This window comes from Trichosurus vulpecula, chromosome 1, assembly GCF_011100635.1.
Source record: "Trichosurus vulpecula isolate mTriVul1 chromosome 1, mTriVul1.pri, whole genome shotgun sequence".
NCBI classification, from domain to species: domain Eukaryota; kingdom Metazoa; phylum Chordata; class Mammalia; order Diprotodontia; family Phalangeridae; genus Trichosurus; species Trichosurus vulpecula.
Genome location: NC_050573.1, coordinates 4,553,133 through 4,580,894, shown reverse-complemented (window position 1 = coordinate 4,580,894; position 27,762 = coordinate 4,553,133). Strand labels below are relative to the sequence as shown.

The following is a 27,762-nucleotide window of genomic DNA, read 5'->3' as shown; positions in this document are numbered from 1 at the left end:
CGTCACTTGCGCGCGTCTCGCGCGTATTGTAGCGCCTTTTGCTCCTCAGTCTTGGGCGTGCGCCTGGGCCGCCTCTACTCCGTTTCGCCCTCGGCTGCCGCCACCAGGGTCCGAGTCCTGAGTCCCGGGTCTCGGGCCAGAGTGAGTTGGGGCAGGGGTCCGAGGGGGCAGGGGAGGAGATGCGACCCTGGCGCCTGGCCCAGGCTGCGGAACTCTGCAGGAGGGCGAGGGTTGGAGGCGCGCTTGCGCAATTTGGAGTAACGCCCCGCCCCTTCTCCGAGCGGAGACGCTCATTGGTCATCCGCAGGGGCGGGTCGGGGCCAGGTAACCAATCAGGGGCAGCTAGTGCTCCTCCTTGGGCTCTGCTTGGCCCATCCCCCTGAGTCCTGCTGCCCCTCCCAGCACTCCCTCCTTGTTAGTCCCACTCTGCGCTCCCTGCTCAAAGTGTTCTGCTTTCCTTCCGCTGTGCTGATCGCGCCCCCCTCTCCTTTGAGCTCCGCGTCCTGCCTGCTCTGCCCCTCAGTTTAACGCCCGAGCCCGCCCAGGCGTCCAGGAAGACTCTTCTTGGGTGGCCCATTCGCCAGCTAGTATTTATGAAGCGCCTGCTGTGTGCCAGGCAGTGGCTAAGTGCTGGGGATGCGCAAAGATGCAAAGACCGTCCTGCCCCGGGGGAGCTCCCAGTCTGGGGTTGGGGTGCGGGGTCACAAGCAAGCTATGGACCCAGAGATGGAGGGCTGTCCAGAGACGTCTCCTGCTATAAGGACATTGCGATCTCGCCGAAGGCAGGGACATCGCCCCTTCTCTGTACCCCATCGCTGAGCACGGTGCTCAGTGAACAGCAGGTGCCTAATGAATGTTTGGAGCTTGGGTGTGCTGCCCGCCCCGCCCCCCCACCCCCCACCCCAGCATGACCTTGAAGGCAGGGCGTGTTTTGTGTCTGTTCTGGTGTTGCCAGCGGCTCACACGTGGCCATGCACACAGTGGGGTATTTGTCCTTCACGTTGAAAGAGGTCCAGTGACACGGTGGGTGATGGGACTCCTGGGCCAGCTGGACTGAAGGGAGGCAGAGCTGCTCAGAGTCCTCGCCTCCTTCCCTCTCACTGAATCACTGAAGTCCAGTGGCATGACAGAAGCCAAGACAGCTGGCCATGGCTTGGGATGCAGTGGATGACCCTGGCGCCCCACGGCACCTCCTTCAGACTCCTTCATGGCCTTTAGAACCTGGTGTTCTCATCTGCCTATTTCACCGAGGGAAGTCTTCACACGCTGCTGCACCCCCAACTCACCGATGGGCTTTGGCCTGTGTCGGCCTGGTTTAGCCCGTCTGCTGCCTCAGTTTGCCAGGTGCAGCTGCTTGGAGCCGCAGGTTAGAGCGCAGTGTCAGGTGGATGAACATAGAGTAGGTGCTTACTGTTTATTTCAGCTGCAAGTGCCCCTGGAGCTCCCTAATGTAGGAGGTGTGGAGCCGCCAAGCAGGTTCTGTGTTTGCCTAACTGGGGCTTCTCTTTTCTCTCCAGCTCTGCCTTTTAAAGAAGAAGGAGGTCGGAGGAGCCCGGGATGGCCCCTGTGCTCCTGACGGCCGGGGCCTGCCAGGTGAGAGGGCTTCTTTTCCCGCACGGCGTCTCAGACATGCCCGTATCTTGTGACCCAGTTTAGGGCAGAGGGGATCTCTGGGACCATCTCTTGTCCTCTCCTTTTACACAAGAGGGGACTGAGTAAATTGAGAATTTCCAAATGTCACCTGGATAGTAAGCAGCAGACAAGGGCCTTGACCCCATTTCCCTTCCAGAAACCTGTTCCTTACTCTTTTATATTATGTCGTTATCTACTGATGTTAGAGGCGTTTGGCCGTTCAGTGGGTAGGGCCCTGGGCCTGGGGTCAGGAAGACCTGAGTTCAAATCCAGCCTCTGACGCTTCCTAGCTGTGTGTCCCTGGGCAAGTCACTTACCCCTGTGTACGTCAGTTTTCTCATCTGTGAAATAGTAGTCATTATAGCACCTCCCTGTCAGGGTCCTCGTGTGGATCAAATGAGGGAGCATTTGTGAAGCGTTTTGCAGACCTTAAAATGCTGCAGGGATAGTAGCTGTTACTGCGTTTAACATACATGTACCTAGCCCCTCGGGCGTTCTGATGTCCAGGCTCCTCGTTCTGCTTACGTCCCGTGGTCCCGTGATCTCCGCCTCACCTCAGCCGTACAAAGGGCGTGCTGCCGCCCCTTCCCCCACCCCCCAGTATGAGCTTGAAAGCAGGGAACTCTGAAATTCCTCTATCTGGGCACCTTTCCTCCTTCCACCCTGCCCCTTACTCTTCTCGGTTGTCCCTGGGAGCTCCTCAGCCCTTTTGTTCTTGCCTAGGCCATCGCCCCTGCACTGGCTGTGCTCGCCTTCCTTCTGTAGTTAGAGCCCTTGGTGAATTGTTTCAGCTCTCTGTCATCATCTGCACTCAGATCCCTTGTCCTCTTGTCCATCTGGCCAAACTGCGCTGCTGCTGTTAGCACACACCTCCTTTGTTCCTACCCACCTACTCCTGAATGGAGCTTCAGAGAGTTACCATACCCTACTGACCGGGTCCAATCCAGATGTGTGAAATAATCACAACTCAGCCCTCCTGCAGCAAGACAATCCTTTTATACTAGCTCCTCCACCCTCAGGTTCCTTTCTACCCACCACAGGGGCTGCCTCCAGCACTCCCTCCTTCCCAAAGAGATGGCCTTGCCTCATACTTCCAGTGTACGCACCCACACACGTGTGCATGCATGCACATGAGTGCGCGTACGCTCGCGCGTGTACACACACACACTGAGGGTGATCTCTAGCTGCTCTCCCTTCTCCCCTTTTCCTCTTGTAAACCTCACCCACATATCTCCCCCCACTGTCTCTTCCTTTACCTCTGTCTTACATGAAGAGGTGGCCCATTTTGCCAAGACCAACCCTGCTACATGTGCACATGATCCTATTCCATCCCATCTTCTCCAGCAGATCACCCCCTCCATCATCCCCACTCTCTAGTCTTCTATCTGTCTGTTAGCAGCTTCTCTGCTGCCGACAGAAATGTCCCCGTCTCCCATATCCTTTAAAAATCCCCATTCGATCAAGCCATCCTCACTGGCTAACATCCCTTATTCCCCTTCACCTTTTCAGCTCAACTTGAGAAGGCCATCTTCGGTGTGTGCCTTTCACTTCCTGTCCTTTCACTCTCTTCTAAACCTTCTAGCCTCTGTCCTCATCCAGATAAAACCATTTTCTCCCAAGTTACCAGGGATCTCTTAATTGCTAAATCCAGTGGCTTTTTCTCAGTCCCCACCTTTCTGCCCTCTCCCAGCCTTGGACACTGTTGGCCACCCTCTTCTCCTTGAGGTTCTCTCTGGTTTTCTAGGACACTGCTCTCCTGATTTTCTTCCTACCTGCCTGACTGACTGCTCCTTCCCAGTCATCTGCTGGGTCCATTAACTGTGGGTGTCCCCAAAGGGTCTGTTTTATACGCTTATCTCTCATGATGAGTTGACCTTATACCATCTCACTTGGTGATTTATTATTAATTTCTTTGCAGATAATTCCCAGGTTTACATATCCAGCCTTAGTCTCTTCTGAACTCCAGTCCCACATCACCAGCTGCCTGTTGGACGACTTGCGCTCCATGTCCCCTTAGATATCTTAAAACAGTTAGGGCCAAAACTGAAGTTACTGCCTTTCCCCCTCAGTCCTCCTCTCTTCCCAGCTTTTCTCTTACTGATGAGCAGACCACCCTTCCCCTAGTCCCCCAGGCTTGAAGTCTAGGTCTTAGTCTTGACTCCTTACCCCAGGTATCTAACCACATGTCAAGCTTCATCATTTCTACCTTCACAGGACCTCACTTCTTCTTCCCTCTTTCTCCATCCAAATAGCCTCTAGGTTTGTGGAGGCCATCATCATGCCTGGACTATGGCAGTAAACTGCCGCTTGGTCTCTCTGCCCCTGCCTCTTCCTCTCAGCTGCCAAAGTGAGTCTACGAAAGCACTCACCATGTCACCTCCCTACTCAGTCAACTCGTGGCTCCTGTGGCCTCCAGGATTGACAATAAAGACTGGCCGTCGAATCCTTTCCTAAATGACCCTCCTCCCATCTTTCCAGTCTTTCTGCAGACTCCATGGTCTGGCTACACTGGCTTTTCTAGATGCCTGGAACAAGACCCTCCATCTCCTGACTGCCTTTTCACTACTGTTCCCCATTATTCAAACACTCTTGTACCTCCACTCTGCCTGCTCATTTCCTTGGTCTCCTTTGAAGCCCAGCTCAAATCCTCCCTTCTGCAAGAAGTTTTTTCCAGTCATCTTCCTACTACTATTACCTTCTCTCTGAGGTTACCTCCATTTTCATACGTAGATGTTTGCATTTTGTCTCTGAATTGGAATGTGAACTCCTTAAGGTCAGGGACTGTGCTTTTGTCTTCCTTTGCATCCACAGAATTTTTTATAGTGCTTGGCACACATTGGAAGCGCTTAATACTTGTTGGCAGACACCCACTTTCCTCTGTCCCTCTTTTCACTAAACTAAATTTCACATTCATGTGTAATGTTGAATTTAGTGCTTTTAAGGATGCAAAAAAATCTAACCAAACAACCAAATTTAAATTATATTAGCTGATTTTAATGTGCTTCTTTAAAATACAGGAAGCTTTATTGTTCATTTCAATACAGTTAAACTGAAAAAAATTCAGGTTGGTCAGGGCCTTCTTAGGTCTTGGGGGCTTATGTTTAGATATTTTAAAGATTTCTCCTCTCTGTCATCTAGTAGCAAATGCTCTCTAAATGAATGATTATGTGGTAAGGCTTCCAACGCACTAGGAAAAAGGCAAGTCAGCTCACACACAGGTGTCCGCAGAGCTTATTGGCGGCTGTTTTTTGCATTTAGTTGCAGCCCCTGTTAAATAACTGGAAGCCATCTGTTTCAAGATGCTGCTGGTTTTCTTCCAGGTGCGATGATGAGGAAGAATGAGTCTTCCTCTTGGTCTCTGACCCTAGTGTTCCAGCAATCTGTGCCATCCAAGTGGACCATCCTCAGCCCTATGTGGCAGATGGATGCAGCCTCATAAATAGGCTTCCTGCCTTCCGCTTTCTAATGTAGACCCCGGATGTTTCAGCAGGTTCACACTTCTCAGGAATTCTCTGGCCATGATTGGTGGTGTGATGAGATGACATCCCCTGTGTCCTCTCAGCCGTCCTGCTGTTGAGAGCAAATGTCTTCCCACAGCACCTCCAACATTGATCGTCTCCATGTTTTGTCATGTTGACAAGCTTGCTGGATTTGAGGTGAAACATAAAAGTGATTTTAATAAGCATGTCTCTTAACGACTGTCTCCATTCTGTCTTTACTTATCAACCTATATTTTTCTTTTCTCATGTTTAAACTCCTAGGAAAAGCCATCTCTGCTCATTGCTCCCTTTTCCTCTCACTTCACAGCCCTTTAGTAAGCTGCTTGTATCACATACCCAACAGTTTTCTCCCACGGTACCACTGATTTCTAAATTAAGCGAGACCCGATGGCTCTTTCTTGACCTCTCTGCAGCCTTTGACATGCTTGCTTTTTCTCCTGGATATTCTGTTTCTGGATTTTCAGGATTCTGTTCAGCTTTGGCTCCCCAGCCTGCCTAACCACTTCTTCCCTTTTCTTTGCTGGCTTATCATCCTTCCATCACATCCCCTGCCCGTGGGTATGAACTTCCAGGTTGTGACCTTGACCTTCCTCTCATCAGTCACTGTGGGCTTAGCTCTCATCTCTAAGCAGATGAACACAAGCCCTCTGCAGTCCGGAAGAGAGCTCCTTTTTCTTCTTTTCCCCAGACCTCTTCTGAACTTCCCTCTTTGCGTCCAGGGCCCTGCCCCTTTGGGTCAGTGCCAGACACAGCTTTGGAGGCACCCTTGACTCCTGACTCTGCTCCTTCCCCTCACAAATCCAGTTAGTTGCCAGATCTTGACATTTCTGTCTCCACAGTCTTTGTCCACTCAGGTAGCCACCCCTCGGCTCACATCCTTGTCCCCACTTACTTTGACTGTGTCAAACTTCTCTGCAGTCCATCCTCCACTCAGGGGCCAAAGCGACTTTGCTTGGCCGTGTTCTTCTCTGTGGCTCTGTGTAGCATTGAGGAGCACATCGAAACATGTCTGTGACTGCAAGCCTTTCACAAGCTGGCCTCCTCAAGCAGGACTTCCCAGGCGCTGCAGTCCGGCTCTAGCTCTTTGGCCGCCTGTGGGCCCTCCCACGAGATGCTCCCATGTCCTGGCTCTGAGCCTTTGACCTAGCCATTCCTGGTCCTGGACAATTCTCTCTCCCTTCCTTGGGACAGCTCCAGGGAAGCTCTATGACTGAGCCTTTCCTGGTTTACTCAGCCCTCAGACATTCGCAGAACACATTTGTTTGATATAGGCCTGGGGGTGGGCTTGTCTTCTCCTCCACTGGGGCACAAGCCTCTTTTGGCACAGTCTGGTTTGCTCTTGTCTTTGTCTGCCCAGCACCCAGCACAGTGCTTGGTGCATACTAGGTTCTTAATACTTTCTCTTTGAGTGAACTTCAAAGAAAGCTCCCATCATTCTCAGCAGTTTCTAAAACACTTCAGCTCCCTTGGAAAGGTTATATTATAATGGGCCCTTGAGCTACAGGACGAGAGGTGGCCTGGTATTGTGGAAAAACCATTGGCCTGGGGTTCCAAAGCCCTGCAGTGGAGCCCAAGCTGTGTGGCCAGGGACATGTCTTTTGGCCTTCAGGTTTCTCTTCTTTAACTTGGAGATAAATGCATACTTGCATTGCAAATATGTACTTTTGTTACTGTTGTGGGATTCCAATCTAGTACAAAATGAACCACATGTAGTAGGTGCTCATACACTGGCATTAGAACACTCCAGTGCCCTCCTTGCAAGTTCTGCCCACTCCCCCCACGCCCGTGTGATGGCTGGCCAGGTTATCACGTGTGTATTTGGTGTTTCAGGAGTCAGTGACCTTCAAGGATGTGGCCATAGACTTTACCCAAGAGGAATGGGGGCACCTGGACTCTTCCCAGAAGGAGCTGTACAGGGAGGTGATGCTTGAGAACTACAGCAACCTGGTGTGTCTGGGTAAGAATGGCTTCTCCCGGGACTCTGAAAGTGCACATTGGGGTCCTTTGTTTCCAACTTGAAATGTTTTAGGCTGTCTCATGTGCTCTGCAGTTGTTGTTCGGCCTATGGAGACCAGAGATTGTCCTTTGGGGAACAAAAGTCAGGTTGTGGGGGGGTGGTTTAAAGGTGTTTGCTTCATACAGCTGGAAGCTGGAGGCTTGGTGATGTTGTACCTCCTTCTCTGTCCTGCCCTTCTTCCCCCCCTCCACCTCCTGGTCTGCCCTCAGTTCCAAGACTCTGCTAAAATTTCTCTGCAGATCTCTGAAGACAGGAAAGGTTGCTGTCCTCTTAGGGTGGGAGTGTGTCCAGTGAACTGCTTTCCTTTCTAAATCCAGCTGCATTTTGTGACTTGTTCCCTACATAAGCCGGAGCATCCTTCAGAAATCCTCTGACCCACCTTGTGGGTCTTAGCATGACCATATTTTCCCCAAGCCAGAAGGGAGAGGACTGAATTCTGAGGTGTCTCTTTGTTGCCTTCCTTTTCCCATTTTCAATGACCAGGACTTGCAGCCTCCAGACCAGACCTGATCTCCCATTTGAAGCAAGGGGAAGCACCTTGGGTGGCAAGGAGAGACATGGAGGCAGGCCCATGGCCAGGTGAGTGAGGGAGGGAGGAAATGTAGCGTTGCTGTAGCTTCAGCTTGTAAGCTGTGTGACAGGCTCATCTCAGAGCTCCCCTGGCCTCTGGACATCTGGGGTGCTCTGATTGGAAGCTGCTTTATCCTGACCCCTCTAAATCACCTTCCTCCCCCCATGTGTCTGCTAGGCTCAGAGAAAAAGGTCCTTTTGGGGCGAGGGGAAGAATCTTCATTCACTTCTTTCTTTGGGATCACCTTGAGCTCAGCCCTGTTCTTCAGCAAACATTTACTAAGCGGCTGCCGTAGCGTAGCAGCCATGGGCCGCTAGGGGGCGTCACGTTGCACAGAGTGCTGGATCTGCAGTCAGGAAGGGCCGTCATCTTGAGTTCAAATCCAGCCTCAGACACTTACAGGCCGTGTGGCCCCAGGCAGGTCACTTAGCCCCGTTTGCTTCAGTTCTTAATCTATAAAATGAGGTAGAGAAAGAAATGGCAAAGCAGTCCACTATCTTTGCTCAGGAAACCCCAAGTGGGGCCATGAAGAGTTGGATGTGGCTGAAGTGACTGATCAACAACCAGCTCTGGGTCAGGGACCATGCTCGGCACTGGGGCACAGAGGCAGGAAGGAAAGGCCTCTGACTCCCGAGGAGCTTAGGCTCTAGCATGGGAGGAACCAAGACTTGTAAAAGTGGAAGCAAACACAAAGGGCTGCTTTCCTTGGCCGCTGAGGGAGGAGACCCCAGCCACCGAGGGGACCAGGAAAGGTTTCACTAGAAGGTGCCGCTTGATCTGAGCTTGGGAGGGAATGAGGGGTTCACGGGGCAGAGGTGAGAGTGGTCGTACTGAGCTAGTCTGTTCACGAGACCTGGAGATGAGAGATGGTGTGAGAAGGTCAGTGTAGACAGGGTGGGGAGTGCTGGTTGTCCTTCATTCTCCAAGACGACCAGAATGACATCACTATGCTAGAGTCAAGTTTCAAGGTCTCCAGCTGTGACTGATCAGACCACCATGAGCTCAGAATGCTCTACCACAGGTTGGGCACAAATAGTCCCTGTGAACATTTGGGGTGGATACTCCAAACTTGTGTATCCTGTGTTTCCTTTGAGCTATTTCTATTCTGCTTTCCTCATAGAACATGGCATCTTTTCTGATTTGGGCATGCCATGCTGAGCAGTCCTGTGCCAGTGTCTCCCATGTCACACAATCAGTTTCAAAGTTCTTCAGAGAGACCTTGAGAGTGTCCTTGTATTGCTTCTTCTCACCACCATGTGAACGCTTACCCTTTGTGAGTTCTCCATAAAACAGTCTTTTTGGCGAGCAGGTGTTTAGCATTCTAACAACATGGCCAGCCTATCAGAGTTGCACTCACTGAAGCAGAGTTTGAATGCTTGGCCGATTTGAGTAGGGACCTCATTGTCAGAATCTTCTTAAGACAATTCGGATGGAAGCGATTCAGTTTCCTGGCATGGTGCTGGTAGACTGTCCAGGTTTCACAGGCATACAACAGTGAGGTCAGCACCACCGCTCTGTAGACCTTCAGTTTGGTAGTCAGTCTAGCCTTTTCTCATCCACACTTTCTTTCGGAACCTCCCAAACACTGAACTAGCTCTGTCAGTGCGTGCCTCAGCCTCATTATCAATGTCTACATCCCTGGAAAGTACACTACCAAGGTAAGCAAACTTATCCACAGCATTCAAAACTTCTCCATTTGCTGTAACCGGTGGTTTCACGTATGGATGGTGTGGTGCTGGCTGAGAAGGCATGAGAGCATTGCCCATTATGTAGGACCCAGGCAAGCATGCTCTCATGAAATTGAGGTACAATGCTGGGGAGTGTAGAAAGGGGAGGACAGGGGAGACTGGAAAGGAAGTTAGAGCTGAGCAGAGATAGGGCTGGAAATGCCAGTAGAACAGTCCCCTTTGGATCCCAAATGTAAGGGGGTTTGCCAGAGTCATACCAGGGATTTAGGCAAATCCCTCTGGCAGCTGTGTGGAGCGTGGTTAGGGAGAGAGAGAGGTTTGAGCCCAGGGGCCCAATTCCCAGGCCATTACAGACCGGTTCATATACATATCTTCTCATATTTCTCTGAATTCCTGTAATATTAATGATTTCTTCTGGCATGATCATTTTCCACACATTCCTCTACCACAGTTTATTAAGGCATTCTCCAGTCTCTAGGCACCTATGATTTCAAGTCATCTCAACCTTTGTCATCTCAACCTCTTGGGAACCCCTAGCTATTTTGGAGGCTCACCATCTCATGTCTCAGCCCCTTGAAGAGGCCTTTCCTGATTGTTTCAGGTGTTAGCCGCGCCTCCCCCCCCGCCCCGCAACTGACTGTATTTTATACATTTATAAATATGTGATACACATTTGCCTTTCAGGTATTTATTCATCTGTGAATGGACATCCTTCCTAGTAGGATGTAAGTTTCTTGAGAGCAGAGCCTGTCTCACTTTTGATTTTGTATCTCAGTCCTAGGCCTGGTGGTTAGCCAAAATTAACCTTGAATGCATGTAGATTGCTGAACTCTAAAAAGTCATGACCATGGCCAGGCCTTTTCCAAAGTGATCACAAGTATAGATGCAAGCTGGTGTTATTTACAATGCCAGGATTATGGATTCAAATCTGGAACAGAACTGAAAGGTTGGCTTTCAACTCCCTCATTTTAGAGGGGGTTCACCACAGACATTGGTGCACATTTTCTTTTTGACCCCAGAAGCCTAGCCAGGAGCAAAGAGGGGGAAGCAACAAAGGGACCACTTAACGCTGGGTGTCAGGAAGACCATCCTAAGGAGCAGAGCTATCCAGAACTCAGTGGTCTGTCTGGCACATAGGTTCTGGGGCAGAGGCTGCATGGTAGCTTCTTGGGTCTCTTACACAGGGCTCTCCTTTCTAGTACTACTTGGACCAAGTGAGTTCCTTGTTAAAAGGTCATTTAGCATCACATGAGGAAGTGGTCAGGCTGGGATTTGAACCCATATCTGTTGACTCCAAATCCAGAGCTCTTTCCAAAGCACCATGAAATCATTTTCTCAGACTTCAGAGTTAAATCTGTGCTGTCTTACCAGTATTATTGGCCACTGTACTAGAAATTTCACTATCACAGTACGACAGGATAGAGAAGAATCATTGATAAAGAATGGACCATTCTCATTTGCAGGTACAAGATGATTTGCTTAGAAAAACCTACAGAATCAATCAAAAAGTAAATTTTTATTAAAAACCACTAGCATTGTTTTATGATTTTTAGTGAAAATCAAAAGGCAGTGATAGAAAAATTCCAGCATAATAACTGAAAAATACAGTGGCCTTAGTTAACCCACCAAGACACAAGAATTATTTAATTAAGAGAAAAGAGCCATTGTCTAGTTTTCCTGAAGTTTCATAGTGTTGGGTTTGCTTCATACTGCTTTGCAGTGTTGTCTGAGTCTGTCCGTGATGCAGGTCTATCTTCAGTCTGAAGGTGTACAAAATGAGGATTCCTGTTTACCCTTCTAGGTGGGATTCATCCCAAGGCCCCACAGGGTCAGGAGACATCACCTTGTACTGAAAGGTCATGCCAAGCTTCATTGTTCTTGGTTCTGGGGTAGTCAATGCTGAGAAGGTACTCAGCATTCTTTGATAGAAAACAGGGCAAAGACTTTTGACCCCTTTTAGATCTCTTACTCCAGAGACTGAACTTTGTAAAAACCTGTAGAGTGGGCACAGATTCTCTGTTCCATAGTCGTGCCCTCCTTGTGGCTGTCCTGTTCAGGAGCTCTCAGAAAGGAAGCTTGAGTTCATCTGTGCCATCTGACTGCCACAGTAATGGCTCACAGATCGACCTGCAGACCTGGACTCTCCCCTGAGATTCAGTCCTGCATGGCAGATTGTCCATTGGATGTTTCAAGCTGGATGAACTCAGTGTGTTCTAAACAGAGCTCCTAGCTTTCCCCTGTGCCTGCTGTCCTCCAGACTTCTCTCCAGTTCATCCAGTGTGGGTTCACAACTTCTGCATTCTTCTTGCCTCCTCACTCTCCCTTGCAGCTGCTGTCCAGTACCTCCACGTTTGTTCACTAAATACCTTCTCTCTACTCAGAGACCCCACACCTTCTTTCAGGCCTTGAATACATCTCACTTGAATTATTGCAGTGGCCTCCTCAAGGTCTTTGTGACTCAAGCCATTCTTCCCTCCAGTCTATATTCCACACAGCTACCCAAATGATTTTACTTAAGCAAAGCTCTGATCCTATCACCCACCCCACTTCCACTCAGTCGTGTCCAGGAGGTCAGTACTGCTTCTAGAATTGGTACAGAATTTGCAAGTTAGAAGGGACCTTAGTATCTTTCTAGTTCAACTCATTCAAGAAGGATTCCCCACTCTAACATAATCTAAAAGGTGGTTATCTGGGCCATGCTTTTGAAGGCCTTCAGAGAGGAAACCCACCACCTCTTGAGAAAAGCCATTTCAACTTTTGGACAGCTCTTAAGTGCTGGAAGTTGTACCTGACATCAGCCCTAAGTTGACCTCTTTGCAATAAAAGTGTGAGTGAATTGAGAGTGGGATAGGGTTGAGAAGGATGGGCATGAGAGAACAAAGAATGGGACTTCCATATAGCACAGTGAAAGGGGCTGGCTGAATTGGAGTGGGGTAAGGTTGAGAAGAATGGGCATGAGAGAACAGAAGGGAGGAGTTACAGGTAGCTATCTCCTGGGGAGTCTAGTCAGTGGCTTAAGTAAATGAGAACAAGGAGAATAATATTGTGAGAGTATGCTGGCCACATGGGGTTAATGTTTACAGTCACCAGAGGGTGGTTTTGCAGGACACTGGGCCTTCATCAAAGCCTTCTCTTGTTTTCTGGGTGGTCAGAACAGAAAGTCGTGCAGGGGTGATCAGAGGCTTCCAGATCTGGTGGGGTGCTGGGCCTTGGTTGCCCCCACCTTTTCCACTCAGCTTTGGTAGAGGTGGAGCGGGCAGCAAAACAGCAGAAGTAGGTACTGGTTCTTGCAAAAGGATGAACTAAGCCTGGTCACCCCTGAATTCTCCATGACAAATAATGTCTGCTTTCAGCTTCTGTACACAGGGTTGTGGCAGAGGAGTAGATACGGCTGTGCCTTCCAAGATTGGCATTGAGACCATTATTAGCAAAAACATTAGAACAAAATTCTGGGGCAGGTGGGGTGGAGACATTGCTTCTCCAATGAAGAACTAAATACCCCATGAAGATGGGAAGAGATGTACAGTTGTCTCTTTTCATAATTTGGATGGAATCCTATTGACCGGGGTTACTTATTGCATCCCCAAACCATCACTTTAGACCACTCGGACGTTTGACTCGTCCCCTCCCCCCCGCCCCAAACCAGGACCAGGAGGGCAGCGTCACTGGATCAAAGAGTACGTGGTAGGGAGTAAGGTTTAAGAAGAGCAGACAAATAGAAGGGGGACTGTGTTATAAAAAGGATTGAAAGCCAACAGAAGGTTGGTCATGAGGATGGGGAATCAATGGAGTTTATTGAATCGGTGGGGAGGGAAGAGAAGCGATATGATCAGAACTGCCTGCACTTCAGGAAAAGCACTTTGTTATTTGAATGTGGGGTGGATTGGGCCAGGCAGACCCACCAGCAGCCATTTCAATAGTACATGTTTGAGTGATGAGGGCCTGCACCAGGTTGGGGCCATTTGGAGATGGAATGTTGGAGGTCAACTGAATGGTTGGGCAAGAGAGATAGATACGAAAATCATCAGATGATAATTCAATCTCTGGGATCTGCTGTGGTCCAGTAGTATAGAGGGAGGGGAGAAGGGAACCCAGGATAGCCATGAGGAAGACCAGTGGTTAGAAGGTATGCTCTAGAGGAGGATTCAGCAGAGGAGATGGGGGAGTGCTCAGAGAGGGAGGAGGAGAACCAGGACAGAGGGTATCCAAAACAGAACTCATCTTTTCTTCTTAACCTCCCTTTCCTTCCTTGCCCATTATTGTAGAGGGCAACACTATTCTCCTAGTCCCTTAGGCTCCCAACCTAAGTGTCCTCTCCTGCTCCCACTCTTTACTATCTCTCACCCCCATATCCAGTTTGCTACCAAAGCCTGTCAACTTCACCTCTGCAGCATCTCCCGATTATACCCCGTTCTCTGCTCTGACCCTGCCCCCACCCTGGGATAGGCCCTTATCACCTTACTATACACCTGGACTATGGCAGTAGCTTGCCTGCCTCTGTCCTCACTCTAGTCCATTTTCCATTCAACCACTGAAGGGATTTTCCTAAAACACAGGTCTGCTCACGTCGTTCTCCTACTCAATAAACTCCAGGGTCTATCCATCACCTTCAGAGCAAATACACAATGCTTTGGTGTTCAAAGTCCTTCAGAACTTGCCACCCCCACCGTTATCTTTCCAGTCTTCTTACACTTTTAATCTTCAGTCTAGTAACCAGTCTATTGACATATATAGTCATAGCTTTCCCTTTTATAGCTTTGCCTGGAGGAGACTAAATTATTTGCAAGTATTGTTTCTGTTCTGTTCATTGGTTCAGTTTTATTAACTTATTCAAACTTAAAGCCTTTATTACCTCTCTGTCCTTGGAACACAATGTTATTTTTTTTTTAAATTTTAAATTTTTTTTACTTTTAGTTTACAACAGTTCCACGAGTTTTTGAGTTCCAAATTTTCTCCCCTTACCCCACCCCCAGACAGCATGTAATCTGATGCAGATTCTACACATACCTTCACATTAAACTTATTTTCACAATAGTCAAGTTATAAAGAGGAATTATAACCGATGGAATGAGCCATGACAAAGAAGAAACAAAACGAAAAAAGAAAAAAAAAACAGAGCAAATAGTTTGTCTCAATCTGCATTCAGACTCCATAATTCTTTCTCTGGATGTGCATAGCTTTTTCCATCATGAGTCTTTTGGAGCTGTCTTAGAACCTTGCATTGCTGAGAAGAGCCAAGTCTATCAAAGTTAGTCGTCACAAATACCATATGCCTATAATTGTGTATGATGTTATCCTGGTTCTGCTCCCCTCACTCAGCATCAGATCATGTAAGTCTTTCCAGGTTGTTGTGAAGTCTGTCTGCTCCTCATTTCTTATAGCACAGTAGTATTCCATTACATTCGTATGTCACAGCTTGTTTAGCCATTCCCCAATTGATGGGCATCCCCTTGATTTCCAATTGTTTGCCCACAGGAAAAGAGCTACTATAAATATTTTTGCACATACCGGTCCATTTCCCACTTGTGTGATCTCTTTGGGATACAGTCCTAGAAGTGATATTGCTGGCTCAAAGGGTATGCACATTTTTATAGCCCTTTGGGCATAATGAAACACAATTTTATACCACCTGATTTCCAAGTGACATTTTTATATCATTGGAGAAAGATTTCATGAGATGTCTTGAAAGGTTTAATGGGATTTTAGTGGAGATACTACTTGATTTCATCCATGCACCTCAAGTGATTAAGATTTTGGTGCTGTTCCTCTCTTTAACTTGAAAGGCATAATTAAGGATTATTTCTATTTAAGAGAGATGATAATGGACAGAACTTAGGAGGCTTAATCTGTACCCTGGAAGATTCCATGTTATTATCAATCATTTTTTCCTTGAATAATATTTTTTCTAATTACGTCTAAAAATAATTTTTAGCATTAAACTCTTTCCCTCTCTTCTTCCCCTTTCCCTCTGAGATAGGAAGCAATTTGACATATTATGCGTGTGCATTCATGCAAAACATTTCCATGTTAGTCATGTTGTAAAAGAAAACAGAGACCACAAACTCCCTAAAAAAAGTAAAGTGAAGAATAATATGTTTTGATTTGCATTCAGACTTCATCAGTTCTTTCTCTGGAGGTGTATAGCATTTGTCATAATGAGTCCTTTGGAATTGTCTTGCGTCGTTGCATTCCTGAGAATAGCTAAGTCATTCACAGTTGATCATCATTCAGTGTTGTTTGTTCCTGTTTAGTGTTCTTCTGGTTCTGCTCACTTCACTTGGCATCCATTCATCTAAGTCTTCCCAGGTTTTTCTGAAAGCATCCTGCTCATCATTTCTTATGGCACAATAGCATTCCATCACAAACATATACCACAACTTATTCAGACATTCCCCAATTGATGAGCATCCCCTCAATTTCCAATTCTTAGCCACTACAAAGAGAAATTTTTGTACAAATAGGTCTTCCCCCCCCCCCCCCTTTGGGATACAGATCCAGTTAGTGGTATTGCTGGGTCAGAGGGTATGGACAGAGTTATAACCCTTTGAGCTTAGCTCCAAATTGCTCTCCAGAATGGTTGGATCAGTCCACAACTCTACCAAGAGTGCATTAGTATCCCAGTTTTCCCACATCCCCTCCAACATTTATCCTTTTCCTTTTCTGTCAATTATTATTATTATTATTAATATTCTGTCAATATTAGTCAATCTGATAAGTGTGACATGGCACCTCCGAGTTGTTTTAATTTGCATTTATCTAATCAATAGTGATTTAGAATATTTTTTCATAGGACTATAATAGCTTTGACTTCTTTATTTGAAAACTGTTCATTCATATCCTTTGACCATTCATCACTTGGGGAATGACTGGTATTCTTTATAAATTTGACTGAATTTTCTACATATTTGAGGAATGAGATCTTTATCAGAGAAACTTGGTATAAAAATTTCCCCCAGCTTTCTGCTTTCTTTCTGCACTGTTTTTTGTGCAGAAGCTTTTTAATTTAATATAATCAAAATAATCAGTTTTACATCTTGTAATGGTTTCTGTCTCTTGTTAGGTTTTAAATTCTTCCCTTATCATAGACCTGACAAATAAACTATGCCATGCACCCCTATTTTGCTTATGGTATCACCCTTTATGTTTAAATCATGCACCTATTTTGACCTTATCTTGGTATCTGGTGTGAATGTTGGGCTATACCTAGTTTCCACCAAACTGTTTTTGTCAGATAGTAAGTTCCTTATCCCAACAGCTTAGATCTTTGGGTTTATCAAACACTAAATTACTGTGGTCATTTATTACTGTGTATGGTATACATAGTCTGTGTCACAGATCCACCACTCTACTTCTTAGCCAATACCAAATTGTTTTGATGATTACAGCTTTGTAATACAGTTTGAGATCTGGTACGGCTAGGCTACCTTCCTTCTTATCAATCATATTTGACATAACTAGCTTGGTACAGTGTGTAGTGTGTAGAGTACATAATGTGTAGTGAATACTTTTCCATATGGACATCAAATACCTTAGGATTCTTCCTATATGTTTGAGTCTATCCTCTATTTGCAGTACATGAATAAGCCATGAATGTGGAACTGAGTCAGATTCTGTGTGATGGTCGATAAGGGCAACTAAAAGGTTCCAGCATGGGGTAGGAAAGGGAAGAACCTGCATCTCCCCCTCTCTTGGCAGGAGAATGTCCATCTTTCAGACTAGCATGCTGTTCAGGAGCCCTCTCTGCTCTCTGGAGTTGGGCTGTTAAATGCCATGCTCTGTTTTTCTCCAGAGTCCTCCCTTATCACTGGGGCATGAAGGCTGAAACAGAGAACATCCTACTTTCTTTGTCTTTCTTTGTCATTGTGGTCCATCATCAGCTTGTACTCAGCTGTGGGGAAGAGTCCATTGAACCCTAGACTCAAGTCAGAAGTGTCCTGAGTTCAAATACTTCCTCCAGTACATTCTAGCTGGGTGGTACTGGGCAGGTCTCTGAACCTCTCAGCCTCAGCTTCTTCATCTGTAAATCAGGGCTGACTCTAGGACCAACTTTAAAAGATTGTTGGCAAGGGAAAGGGAGGTAGATAACTATCTTAGGGAAGTGTGGGGGATGTAAGATTTGTTTCCATATCATCTTTTCCCGGTTTAGAGCTTAGAATCATACTTGGCTCAGAGAATGAGGGAGATTGCCATCTTTTTCTGCTTTTGAAAAGTGCATGCGTGTGTGTGTGTGTGTGTGTGCGCGCGCGCGCACGCGCATACATATGTGAATGTGTGTATACCTAAACATGTATATCCATATATAAATGCCTATACAGATTATTTATTCTTTGAATACTTGACAGAATTCCTGTGAAGCCTTCTATTCCTCCTGTTTTTATGTGTGGCACACTGCAGTGGACACTTATAGTGGCCTATTTAAATTTCTTAATGCTGCCTTTGTCTTTTTCTACAGTCATTTCCAATGTGACCTCCTGTCCTTTACAATGGACTGTTTTGTTTCAACAAAGAAATACAGGGAAGAAAATCAAAGGTTACTATGACTGTATCAAAAAACATACAGCATCCTACGTGTCCCTCTCTAACAAGGATATAGAGAGACATAGGCATACATAAAACATGCATATGTATGTGCACATACTATGTAGAGAATCATGTGTATGTACATAAATTATAAAGAGAACATTACGAATCAGTACAGTCATTACAAGATAAATTAAGAGGGAAGGCACCCACCCACCAGCAGTGCAGTGGAGCAGGAAGAACTTCACAGAAGGTTGTGTTTGACCATCATCTTGAAGGAAGAAATAGTCTGTGTCTTGGTCATAATTTCAACACCTTCCAAATCTTCCCAGTTTCTTCTCCTCTGCTCCTTTGCTTTTTGTCAAGGGAAGTAGAATCTCATGTGACATCTCACTCAGCCCTTTAGTCCCCCAAAATTTCGAATACCAGATATCTTTATATATTGCTGTCAGCCCAAAAAGACACGCACTTTAGAATCTTCTTGGAACAGTAAGACACAAAAAAAGGTTCTGTTGTCCGTATAAGGAAATAAGCATTTATTAAGCACCTCGGCTGTGCCCCCTCCCAGCTTGTTTTGAAGATCAAATGAGATAAGATTTGTACAGCACTTAGCACAGGGCCTGGCACCCACTAGGTGCTGTGTAGATGCTTATTCCCTTTTCTTTTCCAGCATTCTGTCATTTGGTCCTCACAACTGTCCTGTGGAGCACGTGCTGTCATGATTCCCATTTTAGTCAGTGAGTCAGTAGATGTTTATTAAATGCCTACTTGTGTCCAGCACTGTGCTAAGTGCTAGGAATACAGAAAGAGGTAAAAGATAACTCCTGCCCTCAAGGAGCATGCAATCTAATGGAGGAGACTGCGGAAAACAAATATATGCAAAGCTAGCTACATATGGGATAAATAGGAAAGTGTTAAGAGGGAAGACACTGGAATTAAGAGGTGAGAGAGAAGGCTTCCAGTAAAAGAAGGGATTTTAGCTGGAAACAAAAGAAGGCATGGCAGTTAGGAGGCAGAGCAGAGGAGAGAAAGCATTCTAGGTCTGGGGGACAGCTGGAGAAAATGCCTAGAGCCAAGAGATGGAAAGCCTTGTTTGTGGAACAGCCAGGAGACCAGCATCACTTCACGGAAGAGTAAGTTTTGGGGAGTAAGGTATCAGAAGACTAGAAAGAGAAGAAAGGGGCAGATTGTGAAGGGCTGTGAATGTCAGGCAGAGGATTTTGTGTTTGATTCTGGAAGTAGTAGGGAGCCACTCGGGTTCATAGAGTAGTAGAGTGACATGATCAGACCTGCACTTTAGGAAAATTCACTTTGACAGAGGAAGGGAAGAGAGGCTGGAGGCAGGTAGACATTCTGTTCTCCTCTTCCCCCAACAGCTAGAGCAATAATCCAGGCCTAAGTTGATGAAGACCTGCCCTGGAGTAGTAGCATTGTTGGAGGCATATTCTAGAGATGTTGCAAAGTTGAATTCAACAGGTCTTAATAACATTGGCGATGGCAGGTGAGAGAGAGTGAAGAATCCAACATATGCTAGGTTTGGAGCCTGAGGGACTGGGATGGTGGTGGTGGTTGTTGTGTTTGTCCTTTGTTCTCAGCGAGGACCATGACATGAGGGAAATGATGACGTTGCAGTTGACTTTGATTTGACTGAGGGAGGGCTGTGCAAGGTCACCAGCCTCACTTTCTCCTCCAGGGCCATCTGGGTCCAGTGGCCTGATATTTATATCTCTAGAATATGCTTCTTCCGTTATTTTGGGCAAATCACTTTTGCATTCTGAGCCACATTTTCCTCATTTGCAAAAGGAAACAGTTGACCTGGATGACCTTTAAAAGTCCCTTCTAGTATCCTGAGCCTTCTTAGCTTGTACTTCATTGCTTAAATAGTTCTTGCCCTTAGGAATCTTACATCACACCAGATGTCCTCAGCTAGAAGGTGAACACCTAGAGGTGGCCCTCCAATGGGCTTTATGTGGTTGGTGGCACCCCACTAAGTCTCAGAAGAATATGAACATTTCAAGAGGTCAGAGGCCAATAGGACAGGCAAGGGGTGATACCTCTGAATATAAACCTCAGAAATTTTGAATTTATTATATAGGTGACATGGAGAGGCCACAGATTTGTGTAGTGGCAAGTTGGTGTAATGGGGGCATCAATATGAGAGTATAATGGAAAGGAAGAAGCAAGATTCCTGGGAAATATTTAGGAAGTCATTGCAGTGACCCAAGTAGGAGCTGTGAAGGCGGCCTAGAGTTTGATATCCCATTCTTTGTATGTACAGCCTCACCTACTGTCCAGTATTTACTCCTGTCCTCATTTCTTTTGACCAACCAATGCCCTGGTGACCTTGTCATTCTTCCTTCCCTCCTGGAGTAATTATTGTTACGTTGTTTGGTTTGTTCGTTTTTGGTCTTCATCCTTCCTGTGTTCACCACTTACTGCAAAGTTTGCGGTATTTTGTATGTATTAAGTGTTATCTTTGTTTGAGTATTTCCACTCAGATATCCATTGATAGTATTCCATTCAGATATCACAGCTACTCAGTGGTCTTATTCATCATTCCAGTGATCATCCTATTATTGTAGTATTTCAAAATAAAATATCCTTATTTGAGATATCTTTAATCTATTAAATTTCTGACACCGTGCCTTTATGTGCTGTCTGTGAGTTTCCTAGTATATACACAGATGGGACATGGCCCATCCAAACGGTCAGAAAATGTACATTTTAAAAACTGAAATAATGACAGAGGCAGGGAAGGGGGCAGGAGCTAAAGAATGGATCGGTCTCATTCTACTTTTCACTTAGGAATTCAACTATAAGAACCAAGGGTAATAAAGATCAGAACCATAGACTTGAAAGGAAACTGAGTGTCAAGACCACCCACCTAATGCAGGAGCCCTCTTTGTCATCCTTAATGGTCATCTAGTCTCTACATTAATATTTCCAGTACTCACTTTGAGTCAATTCCTCTATCTTGAGGAGGTAGCATTAGGGGGCACAACAACAAAAACACCAACAACACTACGATGAATAGTAGAAGATCCAGATTTAAGTCTTAGCTCTACTTATAAGGCAGTCAGTAAACATTTATTAAGCACCTCCAATGTGTCAGGCGCTGTGCTGTGCCAGACCCTGCTCTCAAGAAGCTTACAGTCTAATTTGGAAGGGGGATCAACGTGCAGACAAATACATTCAAACAAGTTATGCAGAGGAGAAATAATTGTTGTGTTTGTCCTTCCTTCTTGAAGGGGACCATGACATCAGGGAGATGATGACATGACTTGCAGTTGACTTTGATTTGAGTGAGGGAGGGCTGTGCAAAGTCAGCAGCCTCACTTTCTCTTCCAGAGTCATCTGGGTTCAGTGGCCAGATATTGATCACAATGACTGGAGATGGCCCAGGATGCATTGGGAGATCCTGGTGCTTTTAAACTAAGGTCTTTTCAGGTTCTCACCTTGAGTGAAGTAAGGCCCATTCAGTGAATAGGCCTCTTAAGAAGGCCTCTTTAAGATGGCCCCTTTAAAAAAAAAGCAAAACAAACAAACAAACAAACAGACTCATATGAGAAGGCCCTCAGAGTTCCTGGCTAAAAGAGAAGCAGTTACTCTTTACATTCACCCTGAGCCAAGAGGGTCCAAAAATAAGCATTAAGTGGTGCTTGGGCAGGGACTTATTATTGTCCAATCTATGAGCTCCAGAGTGGATTGGGTTTAAGGCTTGGTCTCTGAGAAAGAAATCTAGCCAGTAAATCCACATTTATGAGGCAGCTTTTGGCCATCAAAATCTACCTTCCTTTGGAGAGGAGAGGGAGAGAGAGAGAGCTGAGTTACCCATTCAAGCAGCTCGGACTACTCACAGGTTGTGTTTGCCCTTCATTCCCAAAGAAGACTGTGACATCGGGGAGATGATGACGTGACTTCCAGCTGACTGACTTGGAGAACTGTGCAAGGTCACCAGCCTCACTTTTTCCTTCAGAGTATCAGGGTCCGACGGCCATATATTCGTCAGGATGACCGGAGATGGCCCGGGATGCAATGGGGGACGTTGACCCTTTTAAGCTAAGGTCTTTTCAGGTTCTCACTTTGAGTGAGGATAAATAATAAATAGCAGAGAAGGTACTGGAATTAGCATGGCTTCCTATAGAAGATGGGGTTTTAATTGTGAACTTGGGCGCGTGACCTAGGGGAAGTGATTTAATGACTTTTCTCCCAGGTTTCCTCAGCTGTAGAACGAGGGAATTGGATAAGATGAGTTCTTACTATCTTCTAGTGCTGACATCGATGCTGCGAGCCTTCTGACTTTGTACATCTTCCAATGCAACGTGTTCCTTCTTTCCGTTAAACTGAACAGAGTGTCCTGAACCTTAGACTCCTCCGTCCCTGATTCTGTCTCTTACAGCGACGTCCAGTAACTTGCCGGTAGTAAGCTGCAGGCCTGCTCCTTGTTTGTGGTCGAAGCAGCTGAGTGATAGACCCAGTGCTATTTCCCCAAGCCCATTCTTCTTCTGAACACTCCAGTTTCTTTTGAACACGTCACCATCTTTATGAACTTCCACATTCATAGCCTCGGAATTATCTTTAGTTATTTAGTCTTGTCACTAGCAGCTAGGTAGTACAGTGGATAAAACCCTGGGCCTGGAGTCAGGAAGAACTGAGTTCAAATCCAGCCTCAGACATTTATTAGCTCTGTGACTCTGGGCAAGTCACTTAATCTCTGCTTGCATCAGTTTCCTCAGCTGTAAAGTGGGGACAGTAATGTTGTTGAGATAGTCAAATAAGAAAAAAAAATTAAATCACTTTTTTGTTAAAAAGAAATTATAAAAACAAGTGCTTGGTTTTTTTTCCTTCCATGTACCAATTGGCTGCTGGGTCTTGTCTATTCTACTTCCACAATATTTCTTGTATCGATCTAATTTTTTTTTTGTTTACTTACATGGCCATTAGCACTTCTCACCTAGACTATTACAATAGCTTTCTAATTAATTGACCTTTGTCAAGTCTGACCTATCTTTTTGACCTATGTATCTATAGCTGCTGAAGTGACATTTTTAAAGGGTATGTCAGATCATACCTTTCTTCTCGGTAAGCTCTATTTTACTTCTAGCCTACAGCGCAGGAGCAGAAAGCCTCCAGTAGTCAGTAAACATTTATTAAACATCTACTGTGTGTCAGGCGCTGTGCTAAGTGCTAGGGATACAAAAAACAAAAATAAATTAAAAAAAAGCAAAAGACACCTCAAGGTGCTCACAGTCTTATGGCAGAGATGATATGCAAACAAATATGTACAAACAAGGTCTATACAGGATAAATCAGGAGTAATTAACAGAGAGATGACACTAGAATTAATGGATTAGAAAAGGCTTCCCCTACAACAGGGCTGTCCAACCTTAGGTTTTTATTGAAACAATAGACAATATATTTTGATTTGCCATTTTAGTGACAGCTCTGTGGTAGCTCGGTTTCGTTTACTAAAGCATTTATATAAATTTCTATGCTTGTAGGTGAGCCGCATAAATCTGACTGCAGGCAGCATTTTAGATAGCCCTGCCCTAGAAGATGGAATTTTGGTTGGGACTTCAAGGAAGTCAGTAGGTAAAGATGAGGAGAGAGCACTCCAAGTATGGGAAATAGCCAGAGAAAATGCCTGGAGCCAAGAGATAGAGTGTCTTGTTCATGGAACAGCCAGGAGGCCAGTGTCACTAGATAGAAGAGTCTGTGGTAAGGTCAGGTGTAAGAAGAATAGAATAAAGTATAAAAGAGATATGTTATGAAGGGATTTGAATGCCAAACAGGATTTTGTATTTAATCTTGGAAGCAGTTAGGAAGCTACTGGAGTTTGGGAGATGTATGTGTGACACGGTCAGACCTGCAGTTTAGAAAGATCAATTTGATAGCTGAACAGAAGATGCACTAGATTGGGGAAAGACTTGAGTAAGGCAGACCCTTGCCCAACAAGCAATTATAATACCCCAGATTTGAGGTAATTAGGGCCTGCCCCTGAGTGGTGGCAGTGTCAATGGAGGGAAAAGGGTTTATTTGAGTGATGTTGCAAAGGTGAAATATGTAGGCCTTAGAAACAGATTGGATATAAGGGGTGAGAGATAGGAGGAGTCCAGGATGACATCTAGGTTGTGAGGCTAAGGGATGGGGAGGATTAGTGTAGCCCCTTACAGTAATAAGGGAATTAGATAGAAGGAAGGTTGAGGGGGAAAGATAATGAGTTCTGTTTAGGATATGATGAGTTTGAGATGTCTACTGGACATCCAGTTAGAGGTATCTAAAAGGTGGTTGGAGCTACAAGATTGAAGGTCAGCAGAGAGGATAGGGAAGGATAGGTAAATTTGAGAATCATCAATGGAGATGACAATTAAATTCATGGGAATTGATGGAATCAGCGGGTGAAGTGGTATAAAGGGAGAAGAGAAGAAGGCTGAGGAGGACAAATCCTGAGAGACACCTACAATTAAAGGGCGAAATCTGGATGAACCAAGCTCCAATGTACCATTCCAAGGTTATCACATCTCCCATTTATGAACTCTAGTTTAGCTAAACCGATCACTACCTCCTACGTGAACCCCTCTTCACAGCGAATGATAATTTCCCTCCCCCCTCACTTCCCTCACTAAAATTCTTTTGCATTTTTGAAAGTATTCTCAATATTTCCACGGTCATGTTGTTTCCCCCAATAGAACATAAGCTCCTTAAAGAGCTATTATTTTTCCTTTTCTCTGTACCCACAGCACCCAGTTTAGTGCTTGACACATAGTTGGAACTTAAATAAAAATAAGGTACTAATAATTATCCTACACATTACATTTTGAAAGCCTTTTTTTTTTTTTACCTAATGGAAGAGACATAAAATAAGGTTAAATGTAGAGCAGCATGAATAAGAGATAATGGTGCTTTTTATTTTTTTCAGATTGTGAGACTGGGACTGAAACCAGGGAATCGGCCCTAAAGCCGGGTATTACTTTAAAAGAGTCATCCCCAGAAGGAATCACAAAGCATTTTTCCTGCGTCTCCAAGTTCAGAGGAGTGTGGCAGTGTTCTTCCAGCTTGGGGAATCAAGAATACAATAAGGAGAAATATGCTAAGACAATAAAAGTCTCCAGGAGCAAAACTTCCAGCGATGTGAGAGGTCCTGAATGTTACAAATATGACAGAAGCATAAGTCCATCTTCCATTCTTTTTCAACAACAAAGAATTTCTCCAGCGGAGCATTCTCATCAATGTGATACTCAAAGAAAGATCTTCAGAGTGTGTTCAGACCCAAATAAGTGTAATAAAATTTACTCAAGGAAGATATTTTGGAAGCCTAATAAATGTGAGAAATTCTTCAGTCACAATTTTGGCCTTAATGAGACCAACAGAAAACATGCTGATGAGAAACCTTACGAATACCAGGAATGTGAAAGAGCCTTCAACCAGAGCTCATCCCTTTCTATGCCTCAGACAATCCATCTAAGAGAAAAAATACGTAAACATAATGAATGCATTTCAGGACTCAATGAACGTCAGAAAATTCATGCCAGGAAGAAAACTTATGAATGTAATGAATATGGGAAAGCCTTCAACCGGGGATCAGAACATACACAAAATCAGAGAGTTCATTCTGAAGGGACATTTTATGAATGTATTGAATGTGGGAAGGTTTTTGCTTGGAATTCAAGACTTGCTTTGCATCGACGAATTCATACTGGAGAAAAACCTCATGAATGCAATGAATGTGGGAAGGCCTTCAACCAGAGAATTCACCTTACTCAACACCAGAAAATTCATACTGGAGAAAAACCTTTTGAATGTAATGAATGTGGGAAAAAGTTCAATCAGAAAATACACCTTATTCTGCATCAAAGAATTCATACAGGAGAGAAACCTTATGAATGTAATGAATGTGGGAAGGCTTTTCGCAGGGGAGAACAACTTACTCGACATCTGGTAATTCATACTGGAGAAAAACCTTTTGAATGTAATGAATGTGGGAAGGCCTTTTGCCATAGAATACAACTTGCTCAACATCAGAGAATTCATACTGGAGAAAAACCATATGAATGTAATGAATGTGGAAGAGACTTCAGCCGGAGCACATACCTGACCGAACATCAGAGAATTCATACTGGAGAAAGACCTTTTGAATGCAGTGAATGTCCAAAAGCCTTCCGTTGCAAAAGACTACTTACTCAGCATCAGAGAATTCATACCAGAGAAAAACCTTATGAATGCAGTGAATGTGGGAAGACCTTCTGCCAGAAATCAGGACTTAATCAACACCAGAAAATTCATATTGGAGAGAAAAATCTTATGAGTTTAATAAATATGGGAAGTTCTTAAATCAGAACATCAGAGAATTAATGCCAGAGAAAAACCTTATCAATGCAATGAATATGGCAAGGCCTTTGGCCAGAGAATAATCCTTATTCAGCATTATAGAAATCTTACTGGAGGAAAGTGTTAGAAATGTAATGAATATGTGAAGGTCTTTAATCAGAGAATTCAATTTACTTTACATCAGAGAATTCATAGTGGAGAAAAAAAAATAACTTGCTAAGTTAAGGCTTAGGCAGTTTAAGTAAGTCAGAATTCAGAATTAGAAAATTTTAGAGGTGGAAGAAACCTCAGCAGCCATCTCATCAAAACTGTATCTAAAAGAACTCACCACTAGGAAGTTCCTGATGAATAGTTATCTAGTCTCCTTGATATCTTCCCATTATGGGGGAACGCATGACCTACTATGGTTTACTATTCTACTTTTGAACAACTCTCATAAGATCATCCTTTCCTGGAATAAGGCTGAATTCTCATCTTTACAAAATTAACCCATTGCTCCTGAGTCGGTCCTTACAGGCTCGAACAAGTGATCAACCATCCACAATATATCCTTCAAATACTTTAACAGAGGTAGTAGGCCAATCCAAAACCATCTCCAAGATAAATATCCTAAGTTGTTGTAAGCCTTCTGCATGTAAACATAAGCTAAAGTCTCTTCACCCTCATGATTGTGCCTCCTCTGGATGCTGTCCATTGTCCTTCTTAACAGTGTCCTTCTGAAGCTGTGGCACTGAGATCTGAACTGAGTATTACACATGTATTTCAACTTGGACTTGAGTATAGAACTACTACTTCCTTATGTCTGAGCTATTTCTCGTAATGTGACTCAAGATAAGCTTTTGCAACTTCTAAATCACACTGCTGACTCATTTTGAGCTTACAGTCTGTTCAAATTCCCAGACCTTTTTTTTTCATAAACCATGTCTTTTCCACTTTGTTTTGAGAAATAGATTTTTTTTTTAAATTCAAGCATAAGACTTTATATTGACTACAATTTAATTCCACTTTACTAAATATGACTCAGTGGTCTATCCTTGCAAGGCCATTTTTGGTTCCTGAATGCCATCCCATATCTTATGTTTCCCTTCTTGATTTGTTTCATTTACATATTTGATGAGACATGTCATTGTCAGATTTGCTTGTTGAAATTTGATCAGTGCAAGCTTTGAAAGCAAAACATTACTCAAATTATAGATGCTGAAAATGAGTGCTGCACACAATTTAATTGAAATTTAATAGGCCTCTGCATTTTAAATCTGCTATTAGTTGAAAACAAAATATTCTAAATGTCAATGATAGTAAACCAATAACATATTAGAAAATACTGAAACTTTTATGACTTGACAACATTAAGCCTGTTCTTTTAAAATTGCTTTTTGAATTTTTATGATTCAAAATATCTATTGCGTCCTGCAAGTCCTTGAAGTTATACTGTTATGATCTCATGTCACGTATATCTTTGGCTTGTTTTCTCTTTTCATTCAATAAACCTTTCTTAACTTGTGA

At 44.6% G+C, this 27,762-nt stretch overlaps 1 protein-coding gene across 3 annotated transcripts; it reads left to right on the top strand.

Annotated features, from left to right (window-relative positions):
* The first annotated feature begins 54 nt into the window (after positions 1-54).
* On the top strand, positions 55-27,762 carry LOC118840783 (zinc finger protein 184-like). 3 transcript variants are annotated; one of them, XM_036748314.1, is made up of 5 exons: positions 55-141; positions 1,518-1,593; positions 6,963-7,089; positions 7,642-7,728; positions 24,848-27,762. In XM_036748314.1, the coding sequence occupies exons 2-5, from the start codon at positions 1,558-1,560 to the stop codon at positions 26,257-26,259; spliced, it is 1,662 nt and encodes a 553-aa protein (XP_036604209.1). In that variant the 5' UTR covers positions 55-141; positions 1,518-1,557; the 3' UTR covers positions 26,260-27,762. The 3 variants fall into 3 exon arrangements, with proteins under 3 accessions (XP_036604209.1, XP_036604063.1, XP_036604135.1); XM_036748168.1 differs by having other exon boundaries at positions 7,633-7,728; XM_036748240.1 differs by lacking the exon at positions 55-141 and adding an exon at positions 248-324 and having other exon boundaries at positions 7,633-7,728.

Coding starts and splice junctions, on each gene's coding strand:
- LOC118840783 (XM_036748168.1), top strand. CDS start 1,558: ATGGCCCCTGTGCTCCTGACGGCCGGGGCCTGCCAG. Junction 7,090..7,632: donor CAGCAACCTGGTGTGTCTGG/GTAAGAATGGCT, acceptor TTCAATGACCAG/GACTTGCAGCCTCCAGACCA. Junction 7,729..24,847: donor GGAGGCAGGCCCATGGCCAG/GTGAGTGAGGGA, acceptor TATTTTTTTCAG/ATTGTGAGACTGGGACTGAA.